Source organism: Phocoena phocoena, chromosome 15 (assembly GCF_963924675.1).
Source record: "Phocoena phocoena chromosome 15, mPhoPho1.1, whole genome shotgun sequence".
NCBI lineage: Eukaryota > Metazoa > Chordata > Mammalia > Artiodactyla > Phocoenidae > Phocoena > Phocoena phocoena.
The window spans coordinates 74483225-74501507 of record NC_089233.1 but is presented as its reverse complement, the minus strand read 5'-3'; the positions used below and the strand labels follow the sequence as shown (position 1 = coordinate 74501507).

Sequence of the window (18283 nt, the reverse complement as noted above, 5' to 3'; positions counted from 1 at the left end):
CTTCTCTTGTTGAGGAGCACAGGTTCTAGGCACACAGGCTTCAGTAGTTGTGGCACGTGGGCTCAGTAGTTGTGGCTCACGGGCTCTAGAGCGCAGGCTCAGTAGTTGTGGCACATGGGCTTAGTTGCTCCACGGCATGTGGGACCTTCCCAGGCCAGGGCTCAAACCCGTGTCCATTGCATTGACAGGCGGATTCTTAAGCACTGCGCCACCAGGGAAGCCCCCAGAGCCTCAGCTCTTGGCCACTGGGTTAGGAAGTGCCCCGTTCCCAGTACATGTGGTAGGGAGGGCATCTCCAGGACCCTGGAAACAAAGACACCTAGGGTGACAAAGAGAGCAAGTAGTGTGGCTTCAGTCCCAGAAAAGGTATACACCAGGGCTGGCAGGTTTTTGCTGTCAAGGGCCGGCGAGTAAATATTTGAGGCTGTGGGAGCGAAACAATCTTTGTGTCAAATGCTCCATTCCATCACTGTGGCAAGAAAACAGCCAAGGACTCTGCAAATGGTTGAGTAACTTATGTACAAAATCAGGCAGAGGGCTGGATTGGGCCTGGAGGCCATAGTTTGGGGACCCCTGGGTGCATGGCTGGGGGCGTGGAGAACGCCAGAGCAAGCAACACAGAGGAGCAGAAAGAACCCCCTGGGTCTGCTTCCTGGGCCTCTTAGGCAGGGGTGTCCTCCTCCCGCAGGGAGATCAGCTCAGTACTGTGTGCGTTTCGGGCCCAGGCACTATGGCTTCATGGAGACTGAACTCAGGGAGGAAAAAGCCAAGGAGAAAGCTGCCCGGAGTCAGAAAAGGCCCAAGGCTTTGTCAGAGAAATGCCTCTCCTGGACCTGGACCCCCAGGTCCTTTGGCCCATGAGACTCTGATACAAGGAGGAAAGGTACAAGCCACGGCCCCGGGGTCACGGGGTTGGGGCATGTGGCACAAGACCAGATCCTGGAGCCCTGGCCTGGGCCCTGCGGAACAGGGAACCCCTTCCTCCCCTCTTGGGCCCCACCACCTGGCCTCCAGCCAGTCCTCGACCTTTGGTCGCCACCTGGTGGTCATAAGGAGCCCAGCAGAAACCCGGGTCGGGCCTGGCTCCAGGCCCTGCTCCAAAGACAGATGGATGTTTCAGGGCAGCGGGGGTTACAGACTTGAGGCCGGCCTAGGTCAGACCTAAAATGGGAGGAGGAGCGGCGACTGTGGCCAAACGGGAAACACTCTGCCCGTAGGAAGAGGCAGCGCATCAGCTCCTGCCCCGCCCTCCACGCTGCCGGTGGGCCCGGTGTGGGCGGCACATCTCCCGTTTTCTCTTGAGAAGCTGGAAATCTGTGCTCCTCCGTGACCACCCTCCCCCAACCCCTTTTTTCCGAAGTGTTAGCAACTTGATCAATTTTGTCTTTTAATATACAGAAGATACGAGAAATCTGGGCTCTGACTTGAGCCTGTGTTGAGGAGGGGGAAATTTACCCCCTGCCCCTCTCGAGTTCTCTTGGCTGGTCAGATAATTAACTTGACACAAGACTGATGAACAGGAGAAAAAAGTTAGTTCATACACACAGGGGTCTCATAGAAATGGGACCCCAGAGCGACCAAAGCACGTTGTTTACACATCATTTTTAGACAAGGAAACAATTATTTGTGAAGATGTGCGAGCAAAGGGGCTGGTACTTGGGGCAGCAGACTGATGAAGGAGGAGAGTTGGTTTATACAGCTTTCTTAGCCTTGAATTCCCTGACTTTGGTGAGAAGGATGCTTTCTCTACTCCTGGTATAGGGAAGGGACCTTCACATGGGAGATTTATTTCCCACTTTTAGGGGGGAAAGAGGAGGGTCAGTGTTTTTTTATGTTTTCTTTGGCCACCAGCTGTTTCTTAAGTAACTTTAATTCAAAAGAACCAATATGCCATTGTGGCATATCTTGGGGGTGACCTGCTCTGAGCCCCAACCGTAGCCTCTAAAATTGACCAGGAAGTTTCACATTTTAAAAGGAGGGTTGGTGGCCATGGAGAGAGAAATCAGGTTAGGAGCTGAGTGCTAAGGGCTCTGCAAAGGGAGAAAAGAACGGAGATTAGAACGAGGATGAACAAACAAAAGAACAAATCGAAGCCCCTTCTCCACCCCCGTTAAACCAGTCCCTAGTCCTGGTGTAGGTCAGTCCAATAAAATGGCCGTGCTTCCCTCCACTGATGGAGAGTTAACCTTCTCTCTTCCTAGAGGTAAGGAGGACACTCCTTGTCCCCTTCGGGTTACACAGGAGGAGTGTTTTCACCAGTGATGCACAGGCTCCTCCTTGCTGAGCTCCTTTAAAGCTTGGTTCCGTCACTGAGCCAAGGAAGTCCAGACTTCTGGTCCACCCATGTATATAGTGTGGTATTGGGCAGCTTAATCAGGGGAGCAGCTGTAATACCCCAAGGGTGGCTGGTGAGCCATCCAGGACACTTGGTGAGTTGGCAGATGTTTAACTAAAAAGGGTGGTGCCAGGGTCCTTTCCAGTCTCCATGAGAGGTTTGAAGATGCCACCTGTGGAACCCAACCCCTGAGTCTGACTGCAGTACTGTCCTGGCCTGTCACTCAGGAAAGGTCCAGTGTTTGTTTTCAATGCAAAGGGAAATTTTTCACCTATTGTTTTTAGCCTGGGTGAGGGACAGCCCTTGAGCTTCTATAGAGGTTTTCCGGGGCCCCAATAACTCCCCAGAAGGAGCGACAGAGCGATGTGTTTCGGTCGTGGATACCATTCCCTGTCATTGAGCCATCTTCTGTACCTAGTCGACAGTGTAAACATTGGCAGGAATGCAGACCAGCTCAGGGGCACTTGTACCGTCTAGATGTTGACACACCCAACAGTCAGACTGATTGATTAACGTGGCCAGGCTTTGGTAAACTGGCACAACGGGGTGTTTGGTTTATGCCTGACCTGTTGACAAAGTAAAGGTTACTAAGCAAGACACAGGTTGAAGAGGAGCCCACAGTGGAGACTTTTAGAGGGGAAGTAGGCTAGATAGACAAGCACTTTCCGCTCAGCCTCCTGATAATGAATGTGGGAAAGTGGTCATGAGTCAGAGAAGGTGCACGTTTGTTTGTTTGTTTAGCGTGTGAATATATAGGGAGTCTTAAAGGGGGGGGAATAGGTAAAAACGAAGTTTTTTAATTTATTGAAGTAGAGTTGATTTACAATGTTGTGTTAATTTCTGCTGTACAGGAAAGTGATTCAGTTACACACACACACATATACACACATACACACATATATATACCCATGTTTTTTCATATTCTTTTCCATTATGGTTTATCTCAGGATACTGAATACAGTTCCCTGTGTTATACGGTAGGACCTTGTTGTTTATCCATTCTGTATATAATAGTTTGCATCTACCAACCCCAAACTCCCAATCCTTCCCTCCCCCACCCCCTCTCCCCCTTGGCAACCACGAGTCTGTCCTCCATGTCTATGAGTCTGTTTCTGTTTCATAGATATGTTCATTTGTGTCACGTTTTAGGTTCCACATATAAGTGATATCATATGGTATTTGTCTCTTTCTGACTTACTTCACTTAGTATGACAATCTCTAGGTCCATCCATGTTGCTACAAATGGCATTATTTCTTTCTTTTTTATGGCTGAGTAGTATTCCATTGTATATATGTACCACAGTTTCTTTATCCATGCGTCTGTCCGTGGACATTCAGGTTGCTTCCGTGTCTTAGCTATTGTAAATAGCGTTGCTGTGCGTAGGGGTGCGTGTATGTCTTCGAATTAGAGTTTTCCACAGATATACGTCCAGGAGTGGGATTGCAAGTGAAGTTTCTTGATCCATGATCTTGGGAAAAGCTGTCTAGTTCGTGATGCCAGCTTCTTCCAGGCCTGGGAAGTGGCCCTGGAAATCCTTACTTTGAGGTCACCTGTAGGGACTGTCTCCCAGCTGTTTTGAGAGCGACGGTCTAGGCCAATTTGGCATGACTTGCATGCACCCGGGAGGATTTTCCCTTTATTCTGGTGGTAACGTAGGGAGTGTAGGTAGATGCAGTACCTCATAACGTCCTTCCCAGAGAGGTGACAATGCATGTTTTCTTCTAAAGTCCTTGATATAAACCTGGTCTCCTGGTCAAAAGGGATGTCAGGGTGTCAGTCGGGGAGGCCACGCCCCTTTTCCCTCTTGGCAATAAGCTTGAAGTACACTAGTCAGTTCTTGTAGGCAGCTGGTCAGAGCATCAAATTATTCACTTATGTTCCCACAATGTCCACTTAATCCAGAAATAGAAAGTTTAGAGATGCCAGTAGGCATGGGTTATCCAAGCACTATTTCAGAAGAGCTTAATCCATGTCTCCTGTTGGAGTGTTCCTGATCCTTATACAGGCCAGGGGCAAAGCTTCTGACCATTTAAGCCCAGTTACTTTCCAGAGCTTTTCCTAAAGTCCTTTTATATCTAGATTTTTATGTTCCACTTGCCCTGATGGTGGAGTTATGGTACAGAGTATGGAATTTTAATGAGTACCCCAGAGATTTTGCAAGCAGATGGTTTATCTCTGCTATAAAATGAGTTCCTTGGTCTGATTCAATCCATAAAGGGATGTCAAAATTAGGAAGAACCTCAGTTATTAAGTTCATTACCACTGTGTGGCATCACCACATCTAGTCGGATGGCATTCAGTCCTTCCACTAACCACGTAAAAGGTAACCAAATAGCAAGAATAGCCTAAAGCTGGGGGCGAATCTGTACGATCTGTTTGGAGTGCCACAAAGGGCAGTGTGGGCCTGGTAAGACTTCCTAGGGCACGCACACCGATTTCTCCCAGAAGTTAGGCACAATTCACTAGTAGTGCACTGGGAAATAATTTGGTCAGAAATTCCATGGCTGCCGGGGCAAAACCACTCTCCTGTCTGCACAGTACATCTCATTTGATGGGAGGTAAGCTCAAGCCACAAGGTCAAAGGAAAAGGAACTACCGGAAGTACATGTGGACCAGTGTCTAATTTACCTGAGCATTGTTTGGTACCCTTTTTGTGTCCATTTGTCCTTTTTAGGTTGTGGAGCATTTGCCTGATAGTTAATATCAGTCAGGGATAAAGGCAGGTTTAAGAATTGGGTAGAGAGAGGATAAAGGGGGCATTTTGAGCTGCAATTTTAGCAGCTCTTTCCGCCCTATCATCTCCTAAAGTCTCCTGAGCAGTGAACAACAGCAGCGTTAGAAGCGAGGTGACTAGCTTGTAACAGAGCAGCAATTATATACCCGTTAGCGCCAGGAGGACCTGCAGAAGTCAGGAATCCATGGGATCTCCAAATCGTACCAACAGCATGGCGGACTCCAAAAGCATCTTTGGAGTCTGTGTAAATGGTGGCAGTTTCCCCTTTGCTCGTCTGTGTGCTCCAGGAAGAGCGATGAGTTCAGCCGCGTGGGCTGGCCTCACGTGGTTCACGTGGGGAGCCACAGCATAACCAGTTACTATGTTTCGCTGGAAACGTCGTTTACAGGAGCCATCACAAAATCGAAGTAAGTCTGGGTTGTCTAAAGGGATGTCTGAGAGAGCATCTCGTGGCTCTGAGACCGTTCCCGTAGTTGCGAGGCACTCGTGTGGCATGGAGTGGGGCTCTCCACCATCAGGGAGGGGGGTAAAGGAGCCAGATTTCGAGTATTAATGATGGACGGTGATGGGTAGATTAAGAGCCTGCTCACAGGTGGTCTCTCGCCACGCAGAGAAGTGCTGCATCCTGTGAACTTGTAACATAGCAGACACAGCATGGGAAACAGAGGTGACTGGGGGAGCCTATGGTTAGAGCACTGGCTTTGTAGTCAGCATGGCCACGTACATAAGGGGGGCGTACCTGGTGCCGTAGAGTCTAACTGACATGAGAAATACGCTGTAGGACTTAACTGAGGCAAAAGGCTGTCCTAGAATGCCAGCAGTAATCCCATCATTTCCATGGCCAGTGTGGATGAAAAGGTTTATCATGATCAGGTAAGCCAAGAACCAGAGGTGTGGACAGAACTAACGTAAGGCTTCGTAGGGGAGCAGAATTTGCTACCCTAAAATACATCTCTTTGGCATATTATCTTGAGCTGGTTATTTTCTAGGAAACAGCAGACACGGGAAACTGAAAACCTAGTAGGAGTTGCCCTTTTGCAAGAAACATTGACGTCTGTAAGGGAAATCTCCATTTGTAACGGTGTCTCCCTCTCTGTCCCTGGAAGAGGAGGTTGACCAAATCTCTGGAAACTCTTCTCCATGGAGAGGGCCAGGGCTTAAATCTGTGTCACAGCCGCCCTTGTTTACTGTGCTTTTCCTGGTCGCCTCCCCTGACTGGATCTCCCACCCTCTACATCCTCTTTTGTCTTTGGCTGGGGGTTTCAGGTGAGGGCTTCCAGGTTTTTCTGGGTTTCTCCCATGGATACATTATTAAACATTTGTTTGATTTTCTCCTGTTAACCTGTCTCAAGTCAACTTAATTCTTAGACCAGCCAGAAGAACCTAGAAGGGTAGAAGGAAAACTTCTCCCCGACGGCTATGCCAGTCCTTCTTACCGGTCTCCCTTGAGAGGTAAATGCAGACAAGGTGTGCGTCAGGAGCATGGGATTGAAGAGGAATCTGAGCAGAGCTCAGATTAACCAGGCTGGGTCAGCAGGAGTCGAAGTGAGGGTAACAGCTGGGTTAGGGACCACAGGGTGCCCAGGGAATTACAAGAGTTTATGGCTCTTAGGGCTTGTGCAAATCGAGAGATTCGATTCCCGTCTGGGCCTAATTTACCTTCTTTCATTACAAATGTACCTGCTTTCACTTGGAGTGTGACAAGGCGAGGAAGTAAAAACAAGCACACCCAGCTCTAAGAGAGTCTATCATAGGGTTAATTCCTCACTTTGTATCTCTTTGCAGAGAAGGGACCTGTTTATTTTTCTTCCAGGTCATGCATACAGGCTCAGCACTTGGCAGCAATCCAACTTCATTGGCATGTGTGGCCCAGGGACTAGTTGGGACATCTGTTAAAGACTCACCCTCTTCAGAGGAATTTAAATCGGGACGAGTTTCTAATAAGGAAAGTAGATCTGGGGCTTGGTCTGAGGGCAAGGAAATAAAAACGCCCTTCTGATTACACTTTAGAGGAGCATCACATTTACCTAACAAATCTCTATCAAGAAGTTTGCTGGTGAGCAGCTGGAAGTTAGATATGATGGGTGTTAAGAGGCCCTAAAAGATATTAGGGTGGGCTGAGATGTGGGTAATGTAGTAGGTTGTTCAGAGACTGACTGACTGTATAGAATCAGCAGTGACAGGTTGAGATAAATCCTCTGAGCGATGGTAGAGAAAGGCACACGGGTGTCAATTAAGAAATCCAGTTCCCGATCCTCTATTTTAAGTAGCCTCTGGGGTGCAACTGAGGATTGGCTGACCCCGTCATTTGAGAAGGAATTGTCCCTCAGAAGGAGAAGAATGAACTTTCTGGGCATGCTGGGGCCTAGGGGGATTGTTTCTTAAACTTTCCTTTCTCTTGAGTGTAGGACAAATTTCTCTTCCATTGTCGTGATTTCTTAGAATATCTGCAGTTGTCTGGAGGCAAACAGGAAGAGCTCTGTGTGAGCCTGGAGCTACTCAGAGTCATGCTTTTGTTTTCTATTCTTTTTTTTATTGAAGTATAATTTACAATGTTGTGCTAGCGTCTGGTGTACAGCATGGTGATTCAGTTTTATACATATATTCTATTTAGTTCCCTGTGCTATAGAGTAAGACCTTGTTATCTATCTGTTTTATATATAGTAGTGTGTTATCCGCTAATCCCAAACTCCTAATTTATCCCTCCCCCACCCCCTTTCCCCTTTGGTAAGCATAAGTTTGTTTTCTATGTCTGTGAGTCTGTTTTGGAAATAAGTTCATTTGTGTCATATTTTAGATTCCACATATAAGTGATATCATATGGTATTGTCTCTGTCTGACTTACTTCACTTAGTATGATAATCTCTAGGTCCATCCGTGTTGCTGCAAATGGCATTATTTCATTCTTTTTATGGGTGAATATTATTCCACTGTACATATATACCACATCTTCTTTATCCATTCCTCTGCCAGTGGACATTTACGTTGCTTCCATGTCTTGGCTATTGTAAATAGTGCTGCTATGAATATAGGTGTGCATGTATCCCCTTGAATTATAGTTTTGTCTGGGTATATGCCCAGGATTGAGATTACTGAATCATATGGCAACTCTATTTTTAGTTTTTTAAGGAACCTCCATAATGTCTCCCGTAGTGGCTGCGCCACTTTACATTCCCACCAACGGTGTAGGAGGGCTCCCTCTTCTCCACACCCTCTCCAGCATCTGTTATTTGAAGACTTTGATGATGGCCATTCTGACCGGTGTGAGGTGATACCTCATTGTAGTTTTGATTTGCATTTCTCTACTGATTAGTGATGATGAGCATCTTTTCATGTGCCTATTGGCCGTCTGTATGTTTTCTTTGGAGAAATGTCTATTTAGGTCTTCTGCCCATTTTTCGATCGGGTTGGTTTTTTGTTACTGAGTTGTGTGAACTGTTTGTATGTTTTGGAAATTAATCCCTTGTCAGTTGCATCGTTTGCAAATATTTTCTCCCAATCCTAGGTTGTCTTTTTGTTTTATGGTTTCCTTTGCTGTGCAAAAGCTTATACGTTTGATTAGGTCCCATTTGTTTATTTTTGCTTTCATTTCTATTGCCTTGGGAGATTGACCTAAGACAACCTTGGTACGATTTGTCAGAGAATGTTTTGCCTGTGTTCTCTTCTAGGAGTTTTATGGTATCATGTCTTATATTTAAGTCTTAATTAAGCCACTTCGAATCTATTTTTGTGCATGGTGAGAGGGTGTTGATTTACAAGCAGCCTTCCAGCTTTCCCAACACCACTTGCTAAAGAGACTGTCTTTTCTCCATTGTATATTCTTGCCCCCTTTGTCGAAGACTCACTGACCGTAGGTGTGATGCTTTTGTTTTCCTAAAGGTTCAAATTGCAGAGCAAGAATTGTTGCTTTTAATTCTTTTTTTCTGCATTCCTGGAAACTATTTTCGAAGAATGGGGCTCCAGCCTCCATTATTACGCTTAGCAGTAGCCTAGACCAACCTGCCACACACTATTGTGAATTTGCTTTCTGATATCAGGGAACAGTTTCCCATTAGAGCAGCTATGAAGAGATTCCTGTGCACTGGGGCTTCCAAGTTAAAGGCAGCGTGCCTTTGAAAAGTTTGCATGAAATGTTCGAAAAGGCTTTGGGATGCTTTCCTCCCGAGTACAGAATTCAACCTTAAACTAATTAACTTTAGGGGGAAAGACCTCAAATATCGCTCCTGTCAAATCTTGACTATCAGCCTCCATCCAGCTGAGCCTCCTCCTGGTCATTTGCAGGCCTAGGAGAGGTTCCCGCATTCAGGGGGAAAGAGGTGGAGTCAGAGTGTTTTTTAATATCATTTTTTTCCCCACCAGCTGTGTTCCAAAGAACTTTAATTCAAAATAATCAATATGCCATTGTGGCATCTTGGGGTGGCCTGCTCTGAGCCCCAGCACCTGCACGCCCTCAGTTTTCCATAGGTGACTTAGAGCTTAGGAAAAAACACCTCTCAGCCCCGCCTCACTGCCCACCCTGTGGAAAGCATGCAGCTCACTGCTGGGGAAATAGACTCTGAGAAGATCAGTGACCTCCCCAAGCGCCCCCCCTCCCTTTTCTGTCTGGGAGAATGTGCTGCTTGGCTCTTTTTTACCCAGTTCAAATTGATGGGTTTTTTTAATTTTGTTTTGTGGAGTTTTACTGCAGTATAATTAACATGTTACATTAGTTTCAGGGGTACAACACTGTGATTCGGTATCTGTATATATTGCAAAATGATCACGCCAACAAGTCCACTTAACATGGTTACAAAAAATTTTTTTCTGGTGATGAGAACTCTTAAGACGTATTCTCTCAGCAACTTTCAAATATGCAACACAGTATTATTATTAACTATAGCCACCATGCTGTACATTACATCCCCAGGACTGACTGATCCTGTAACTGGAAGTTTGTACCTTTTGACCCCCTTTGCCCATTTCGCCCACCATTCCTACCCCCCACCCCACCCCCATTTGGCAACCACCAATCTGTTCTCTATGAGCTTGGTTGGTTGGTTGGCTGGTTTCAGCGATTCCACAGATAAGTGAGATCATATGCTATTTGTCGTTCTCTGACTTATTTTGCTTAGCATAATCCCCTCAAGGTCCACCTCTGTTGTCGCAAACAGCGAGATTTCCTTCTACTTGATGGCTGAGTAATATTCCAGTGTGTGTGTGTGTGTGTGTGTGTGTGTGTGTGTGTGTGTGTGTGGTCGTGTACGTGCCACATCTTCTGTATCCATTCATCCATCAGTGGACACTTAGGTTATTTCCATGTCTTGGCTATTGTAAATAATGCAGTGAACGTGGGGGTACAGATGTCTTTGAGTTAGTATTTTTGTTTTCTTCAGATAAATACCCAGAAGTGGAATTGCTGGATCACCTATCCTGGCCGTCATGTAAATAGAATCATACAATGTGTGGCTTCTGTATCTGACTTCCTTCACACATTAGTGTTTTTGACATTCGTCGGCATTGTTGCTTCAGTTCTCTGTGTTCGAATCCTCCATCGTGTGGATGTCCCAGTTTACCTATGCACAGCTCCTACTTGAGATTATCTCAGGCCAATTCCTTCTTAGCTCTGGGACTTCAGCTTCCCCAAGTGAATCACCTTGAGGTCCTTTCCACTGGGGTCCAGGGCCCACGTTCCCGGTAGGTAGGTTTCCTGAGCCCCCCAGTCTCGGGCAGCACCGAGGCCCTGGCTTGGGAGCACAGCCCTGTCTGAATCAAGAGTCTGCTGCCCAGGGAGCCTGGCCAGCCTCCCAGCCCAGACACCCCTCTGACCCCACAGAGTACAAGGCCAGCTACGCCCGGAATCGCTCCATCCGCTCAGTGGCCGTCGAGGGGCACCACGTCGGCCTGGACGACTGGTCCCAGCCCCGCAACCTCACCAAGAGGCACTGGCCAGGCGCCCCTGAGGACCAAGACGACAGGGACGGCGGGGACTTCAGTGGCACCGGGGGCCTTCCGGACTACTCAGCCCCCAACCCCATTAAAGTCACACATCGGTGAGAGTCTGGGGGTGGGGGGCTGGACCTTGGCAGGGGTGCCCACATCTCTTGGACCCCTGCCTGGGCCCCCTCAACGCCCCGAGGGCCCCACGTGACCCCTTCTCTCGAACAGGTGCTACATCCTGGAGAACGACACGGTCCAGTGTGACCTGGACCTGTACAAGTCCCTACAGGCCTGGAAGGACCACAAGCTGCACATTGACCACGAGGTGACAGGAGTCTGGGCCGGGAGGGTTCTCACGACCCCGAGCTCGGTGGGGCCACCAGCCACAGCCGGAGGCAGGGAAGCCAGGCCCAGGGGAGGGAGGCCCCGCAGAATCCTTCACCAGGGCCGGCAGTGTCGGTCCTGGCCTCAGACAGACAGCTCCTGCCGGATTGGGGTGGGGGGGGGACAGCACAGCCACGTCGTACCCCTTTGTGATCTACAAGATGTTCACACCACACTCAGCCCTTCCAACAGGCCTCGGGGGAGACCTTGAAGTCCCCCATGGGCTCAGCGGGTTCTCGGGCAGGACAAGACAGGAGAATGACCCACAGTTCCTTCAGCAGGTGGAACCAAGGACCGCCCCACCCCCAGCACCCACAGACACGCACAGTGGCTGGGAGGCCCCGCCAGGCCAGCCCTGCTGACCCAGCCCGCCAGAGGCTCACGGCCTCCTCCCCTGCTCCCTCCCTCAGATCGAGACCCTGCAGAACAAAATTAAGAACCTGAGGGAAGTCCGAGGTCACCTGAAGAAAAAGCGGCCAGAAGAATGTGACTGTCACAAAGTCAGGTGAGGAGGTAGCGGGAAGGCCCCGAGTGCTCTTGCGGGATCACTCCAGAGATGCAGCATCCCCTCCTCTGTGACTCCTTTCATTATTTTTATATCCCTGTTTCCTTGCTTAGGATAGACATAATTAGTAATAATTCACATCCCCGTTGTCAGCCACTGGGCAGAAAGCACCGCCCCTCGGGTACCACCCAGATTCATGCACTGCTGACAGGCAGGCCCTTGATTGTGGAGCCGGCTCCCGGGAGGGAAAAGTGCCTCTGCTGACTGCCCTTCCGGGAACAGCCCACGTGGCCCAAAGCCCACGTTACCAGCTCAGGGAACCCCCAGCCCAAGGGTCTGAACTCGCGAGCCGTGCCGTCCAACAGAACCTCTCTGGTGATGGAAGCAGCTGTATCTGTGCTGCCCCGTATGGTAGCCACCAACCAACCACACGTGGCTACTGAGATCTGAACTGCGGCCACTGTAGCTGAGGAACCGAGTTGGTAGTTTAATTAAAATGGAAATAGCCACATGTGGTTAGTAGCTACTGTAGTCACTGCTGCCTTTCCAGGAAGGGCTTTTACAAAATATGGGTTCCCCCAGGGCTGGCCCTGAGCAAGCGTGAGGTGGGCAGGGGCCTGGGGGCAACCCGCCTGGAGATGCTGAGGCTAAAGCCACGCAGAGCCAGGCCCAGCCTCACCCCGACCTTCTATGTCTGGCTGAGGCCTTCAGCCGGGGGCTCCCAGGTCACGTATGGAGGAAGGAGCTGGGCGGGCAGGGGGCTGCCACCCAGGGGATAGTACCTCCCCAGCACCGCCCCAGAAGGAGAAACAGGGATCCCAGAGAAGCGCAGTTCGCAGCCACCCCACTGTGTGGCCTTGGGCACAGTGTCTGAAAGCCAGGCTGGGGGTCTGTTGCAGTTACCACGCCCAGCACAAAGGCCGCCTCAAGCACAAAGGCTCCAGCCTGCATCCGTTCAGGTAAGGGCAGCGGCGGCCGGCCCTCCCTTAAGCCAAAACAAACAAGGACAAGCCAAGTCCTGGCCTTTCCCTGCGAGGCGCAGAGGCCCGACTGCCAGATCAACAACGAGCAGGGGTCCGGGCGCCCCTCTGTGGCCGGAGCGGGTTACTGCAGGGCAGGGCGGGACACAGGCCCCAGGGGCGGGTGTGAGCAGGAAGCGCCCTAGCCCTGTGCTGCCGCAGGAGCTAACGTCAGACGACAGGAGCCTCGTCTGGCCCCAGCCCTGCCAAGGAGCAGCAGTGCGACCTGGGCAAAGGGCCATGACCCTGGCTCCCTGGGCAGGAAGAGGCTCCAAGGTGGGGTCAGGGGAGGTGTGAGGGGTGCGGCCCTGTGTGCCCCTAGGAAGGGTTTGCAGGAGAAGGACAAGGTGTGGCTGCTGCGGGAGCAGAAGCGCAAGAAGAAACTCCGCAAGCTGCTCAGGCGGCTGCAGAACAACGACACGTGCAGCATGCCCGGCCTCACGTGCTTCACCCACGACAACCAGCACTGGCAGACGGCACCCCTCTGGACGCGTGAGCCAGCCGGGCCCAGGGCGGGGGGGGGTCCTCCCGGGGGTCCCAGGGACCCAGTGCCCCCCAGCTTGTGAGCGCTTCCTGGACAGACCCTGAGGGTCTTTCAGGAACAGGTCCCCCGGCAACCTCAGGGGTCAAGTGCTCCGGCAGGAAGGGGCTGGCAGCCAGGGCCTCTTCGGCTCAGGGCGTGCTCTCCTCCCTGGCAGTGGGGCCCTTCTGCGCCTGCACCAGCGCCAACAACAACACGTACTGGTGCATGAGGACCATCAATGAGACCCACAACTTCCTCTTCTGTGAATTTGCAACCGGCTTCCTGGAGTACTTTGATCTCAACACAGACCCCTACCAGGTACGGACAACACAGGCTGGAGAAATGGGGCCCCTGCCACGTAGGCCCCCCGAGGAAGTGATAACCGGTTTTTCAAGTCCCACTGAGTCCCTAAGACAGCAGAAGTGAGTTGAAGCCACCAGGAAGGCTGGGACTCTTGTGTGCCATCCGCCCTCCCTGCGTGCGGGTACAGCCTCTTCCCTCCAACTTACGCACCTGGCACAGTTCCAGCAGGCTTTGTGGGATCTTGGGAAGACGCCTAGAACTTTGGAGGCTCAGGGGTCCTTAGGGTCAGGCCAAACCCTACAGACGACAGGCCCGTAACTAACACTCAGGCAGCCCTTACTCCGCGCTTCCCCTATATTAACCCAACGGAATCCATGCGGGACTGAAGCGGCCACGGAGCCTGGTGACTGGAACGTGCATGTCCCTCCTGAAACAGATGGTCACAACCCAGCTTCAGCGCTAGAGCTTCTCAGTAGCATGGCCTCGGCATTGCCCAGTCTTCCATGTTTCAAGAAAAGTCTGAAAGTAATCTTTTACATGATTTGTAAGTGCAAGCAACTCGATTGTCTTGTTTTGCTCTAATTACCATACAGGCCACCAGTCTTTCTCCTTTCTCCTGTATTTTACAAAAGAGGGTGACAGAGCTGGTAGGTTAGTGGGTCACCAGCGGCTCCCAGACCAGGTGAGGACAAGGTCACTCACCCAGCCCTTCGCCAGATGGCTGCTTTTCCATCAAGAGGACCTGAGGGGCTGTGAAGGAAGGCTGCTTAAAAATACAGGGCTGGGTTCCAAGCTTCTTTCCAAGCTTGGTAAATTTCCTGACCAGTGGGGCTCCAGGAGTTCAATGTGACGTACACAGAGGCGGTTTTTATTTTGAGATTTCATGCACGTGGGGCTAGAGGCAAAAGGTAGTTCTAACTGTTCCAAACCCCAGCTCTTGTGGAAGTAGAGGTCACCGTCCCTTCACACCTTGTACTCCCCACCTGCCTGCAGTCAGTCCCCCAGATGGTAGAAGGGGCTGGGTGGGGGAGTCTTCAGCTCATTGATAACCTACCTTTTTCCAACCAGTTGATGAATGCAGTGAACACCCTGGACAGGGACATCCTCAATCAGCTACACGTGCAGCTCATGGAGCTGAGGAGCTGCAAGGGTTACAGGCAGTGTAACCCCCGGACCCGGAACATGGACCTGGGTGAGCAGGTGCCCCAGCGTGGTGCGGGGTGACCACAGGAGGGGACGGAGGAGGTCCTGTCTGCAGAGGGAACCCAGAATCACCAGGAGTTGGTGAATTCTCACCAGTAGCTATAATACCACCTTGCTGACATTCACCAACCACGTGGCTACTTTTAGGATAAGTGCCATCACTTACCCATCACTGTAACCCACCAGGGTGCTAAGTGCTTTACACGCATTAACTGACAGGCCTCTGAGGTGAATCTGCTTGTCCTCGTTTTATGGATGAGTGACGTGACTGGGTCCAGAGCCCGCGCACTTGGTCACACTACCACATCCTCTGGGAAATTTGCCGAGAGCCCACCCTCGGGATCTCCCCGCTGCCCTCAGCTTTCTGTCCGCTGCAGCGTAGGTGTTCCGTGCCCACATGTGGCTCCCCCGCTATGACCAAGGTCAGTACTGAATGACTGCAGCAGGAGCCTGAAATCGATAAGAGGCCGCGAGAGTGTAGGCGACCTACCAAGAGTCTTAGGGACAGCTCACCTGCTAATTCAGTCCCCTCTGTCTAGGAGCCACTACCAACATCATGGCTTTCTGACAAAAAAACCTGAAGTGTTTTAAAGAAGAAAAAGAGGCAGTTATAAAGTTTGTCCTTGCTTGTGCCACTTTTGCCCTTATTTACCTGTTTTCATGTCGTGCACTTCTCTCTCCTTTAGGACTGAAGGATGGAGGAAGCTATGAACAATACAGGTATTGCTTTTGCTTTTAAAGCCTGACAATCGCCCCATTGGTGGCCCATCCTGTAGTCTAACCTCGAGGTTGCACGTGTGAGGTTGGGATGCTACCTTTCTCTGGTCTGCCAGGGGCCTAGCTCGCCCACCAGCGACAGGTGTCCACTAAGAGACCTTCTTTGTCTAGTTCTTTGGGGGTCACTTTTTCTTTCTTGGTGACGGTTAACACTCTTTCTCCTTTTGACACTCGAAACCTTAGGCAGTTTCAGCGTCGAAAGTGGCCAGAAATGAAGAGACCTTCTTCCAAATCACTGTGAGTTGAGGAACCCGTTTACCAATAGACACCTGGCCCAACCCACTTTGTTTTGCCGAGGCTGTTCTGCATGCACGCCCTTTCTCACTTATTCCTCTCATCTGTTCCCATAAGAGGGGAAGCAGTCATGTCAGTCTTTCCCATAAAATAACACACTCGGATATATTTCATGTTCTAGATTATATACTTTGTCTAATACACCGTTGTTCTCCTCGTCATCATCTGTGCTTGGTAAGCTCAAGGCCTTCCTGAGAGGCTGAGAACCATGTCAGTCAGCTAAGTGCCAGGCGTCTTGAAGGCTGTGGCTGCAGAGGTGCTACTTGGTCCACCGTGTCAGCGGCAAGGTGGCCTCATTGAATAGTTTCCAAAACATCCGTGCTACGAACTCCAGGGCCAACAGAGGCTGGTAGGGGCCAGGAGGCTGTGGCAACCTGGAGAGGTCACTCTGGTCTAAAGAGAATGGAATGGGATGCAATTTGAATCCTCTGCTTCACCGAGAAAATCCAGAAACGTAGATATGTGTGAGAATTTGTTAATGTTGGCAACTAATCTGACACGAGGTTACCATGCAGGCCAACCAGCCCCCTTGGTGAGCTGCCATTTGCAACCTGTGGCCTATTCATTTCTGTCTTTATATGCATATAAACCTGTGTGGCTTTAACAGGAAAAATAATGGGCCAGTTAAGCATTTCTTTGGTGCTACCAGAATGAAAGCACTTGATCTTTACATCTCACTTTCCCCTTAGCCACTATCCTATCTAGATCTTTAAATGACATCTCTGCCAGCCACTGAATGTGTAAGCCAACTGACAATCCAGATGATTAGGTGATAGCAAGCCCTGAGGGATCTAGAAACATTCCTTCTCAGCAGCCACATCCTTGAAGCGAAGCTGACTCAGCTGTAGGACCAATTAAGAAATCCATAAGCAGCGTGGTAAATGAGTTTGCTTTGTTCCACAGGGGACAACTGTGGGAAGGCTGGGAAGGTTAAGAAGCATGAGATGGACCTCCAAAAACAGAGGCATCACCTGTGCAATGAAAAACTGAATGACTTCCAGCAGACCTATGATGTTAGCCAAGAAGCCTGAGACACACAGAATCCGCTTTCAGTCAACGTGGCAGATTCTGGAAGAGAAGCATCCAGGAGCAGTGAGACTTCTGGGAGTCCATTTTTGCCCCTGCTTTTGCTATGGATTATACCTCACCAGCTGCACAAAATGCATTTTCATATCAAAAGGTCACCACTAACCCTCTCTGAGAGGCTCACAAGGGAAGAACAACAGAGAGGTTTTCTTGGAAATTTTCCCCAAGGGTGAAAGTCACTGGGATTTTTTTTTAAAGCACAGGGTAAGAACCACCCTGTTTTAAATCCTCTCATTCTTTTGGCCCTTCACAAAGAAGGAACTAGGAAGCAGGACAGAGGCAGGAAATGGTGACCGAGTTTCACAATGAGTCAGCAGCACAAAAGTCATAAATTATACTTCACCCTAGAACCCTGGCTGCCTCTGAAGAAACTGACTTCACTGTATATATGTGACTATTTACACGTAACCAGCTCGGGGACTTTTAGGGGGATTTGACTAATAAGAAAGCCCAATTTTCAAGAGCGGTGGTGTCAATAAACGCTGTGGCCCACGTAAAAGAAAAGCCCGTGCAGTTGTAGACTTTCCTCTTCCTGACCAGATGCCATTGCTCCCAGGATTCCTTTGTTATCTGTCCCAGAACTGATGTTTTTTAAAGTCCTGCAAAGACATGAAGTTGATGTATGTCCCAAGTTTTAATAAAACTGTATTTGTAAAGAAATTCTGTAGTCTAAGTATTGTCAGACAACGTTGAAAACCCCAGCCAGTGACCAGCAGGTGGTATGAGGGAACCTTTGACATTTTCTAAAAGGCCATTCTTAGGAGTCTTTTGGGTGTGTTTGGTTTTTTTTTAGTTAAAAAGCATTCAAGATACCACCAGTCCACACCTTTTTGGAAGGAGACACCATGGGTTTAGATGGTTTTTTTAAAAGGGAATACATGGTTATAAATTGTACTAGAATTTACCATACTTCAGGGACCTCAAAGGTAAGTCTCATATCACACCAGCTTTAGGACCCCACTTTTTAAAAGTATTAACCGACTGCAAAGCAACTCACCTTATCCAGCCCTGCGTCGTATACCGGGTAGTCCAACGGGTAAAGGTAGCTGTCGGAACGCTAGACTGGGAGGAGGAGGAACTTCGGCCATCACCTGGCCCAGCACGTTTCTCCCTATCACACGACCCCTAAGCACTTACCTCGTGTAAGAACAGGGGCCATGCTTTCCAGGTTTCTTTTAGCCTCACAGAAACTGCTACTGTTAT

The 18283-nt window shown here is 49.7% G+C and overlaps 1 protein-coding gene across 2 annotated transcripts in view; it reads left to right on the top strand.

Moving 5' to 3' along the window:
- The window catches only part of SULF2 (sulfatase 2), a 110351-nt gene extending 92508 nt beyond the window's left edge, over positions 1-17843 (top strand). The window contains exons 11-20 of one of the 2 annotated variants that reach the window (XM_065893420.1): positions 10883-11099; positions 11215-11311; positions 11781-11875; positions 12775-12834; positions 13217-13386; positions 13593-13735; positions 14789-14912; positions 15610-15643; positions 15884-15937; positions 16898-17843. In XM_065893420.1, the coding sequence (XP_065749492.1) occupies positions 10883-11099; positions 11215-11311; positions 11781-11875; positions 12775-12834; positions 13217-13386; positions 13593-13735; positions 14789-14912; positions 15610-15643; positions 15884-15937; positions 16898-16928 (1025 nt within the window). In that variant the 3' untranslated portion in view covers positions 16929-17843. The remainder of the gene's footprint in view (positions 1-10882; positions 11100-11214; positions 11312-11780; positions 11876-12774; positions 12835-13216; positions 13387-13592; positions 13736-14788; positions 14913-15609; positions 15644-15883; positions 15938-16897) is intronic. The other variant, XM_065893419.1, reaches the window with a different exon arrangement.
- Positions 17844-18283: the final 440 nt, after the last annotated feature.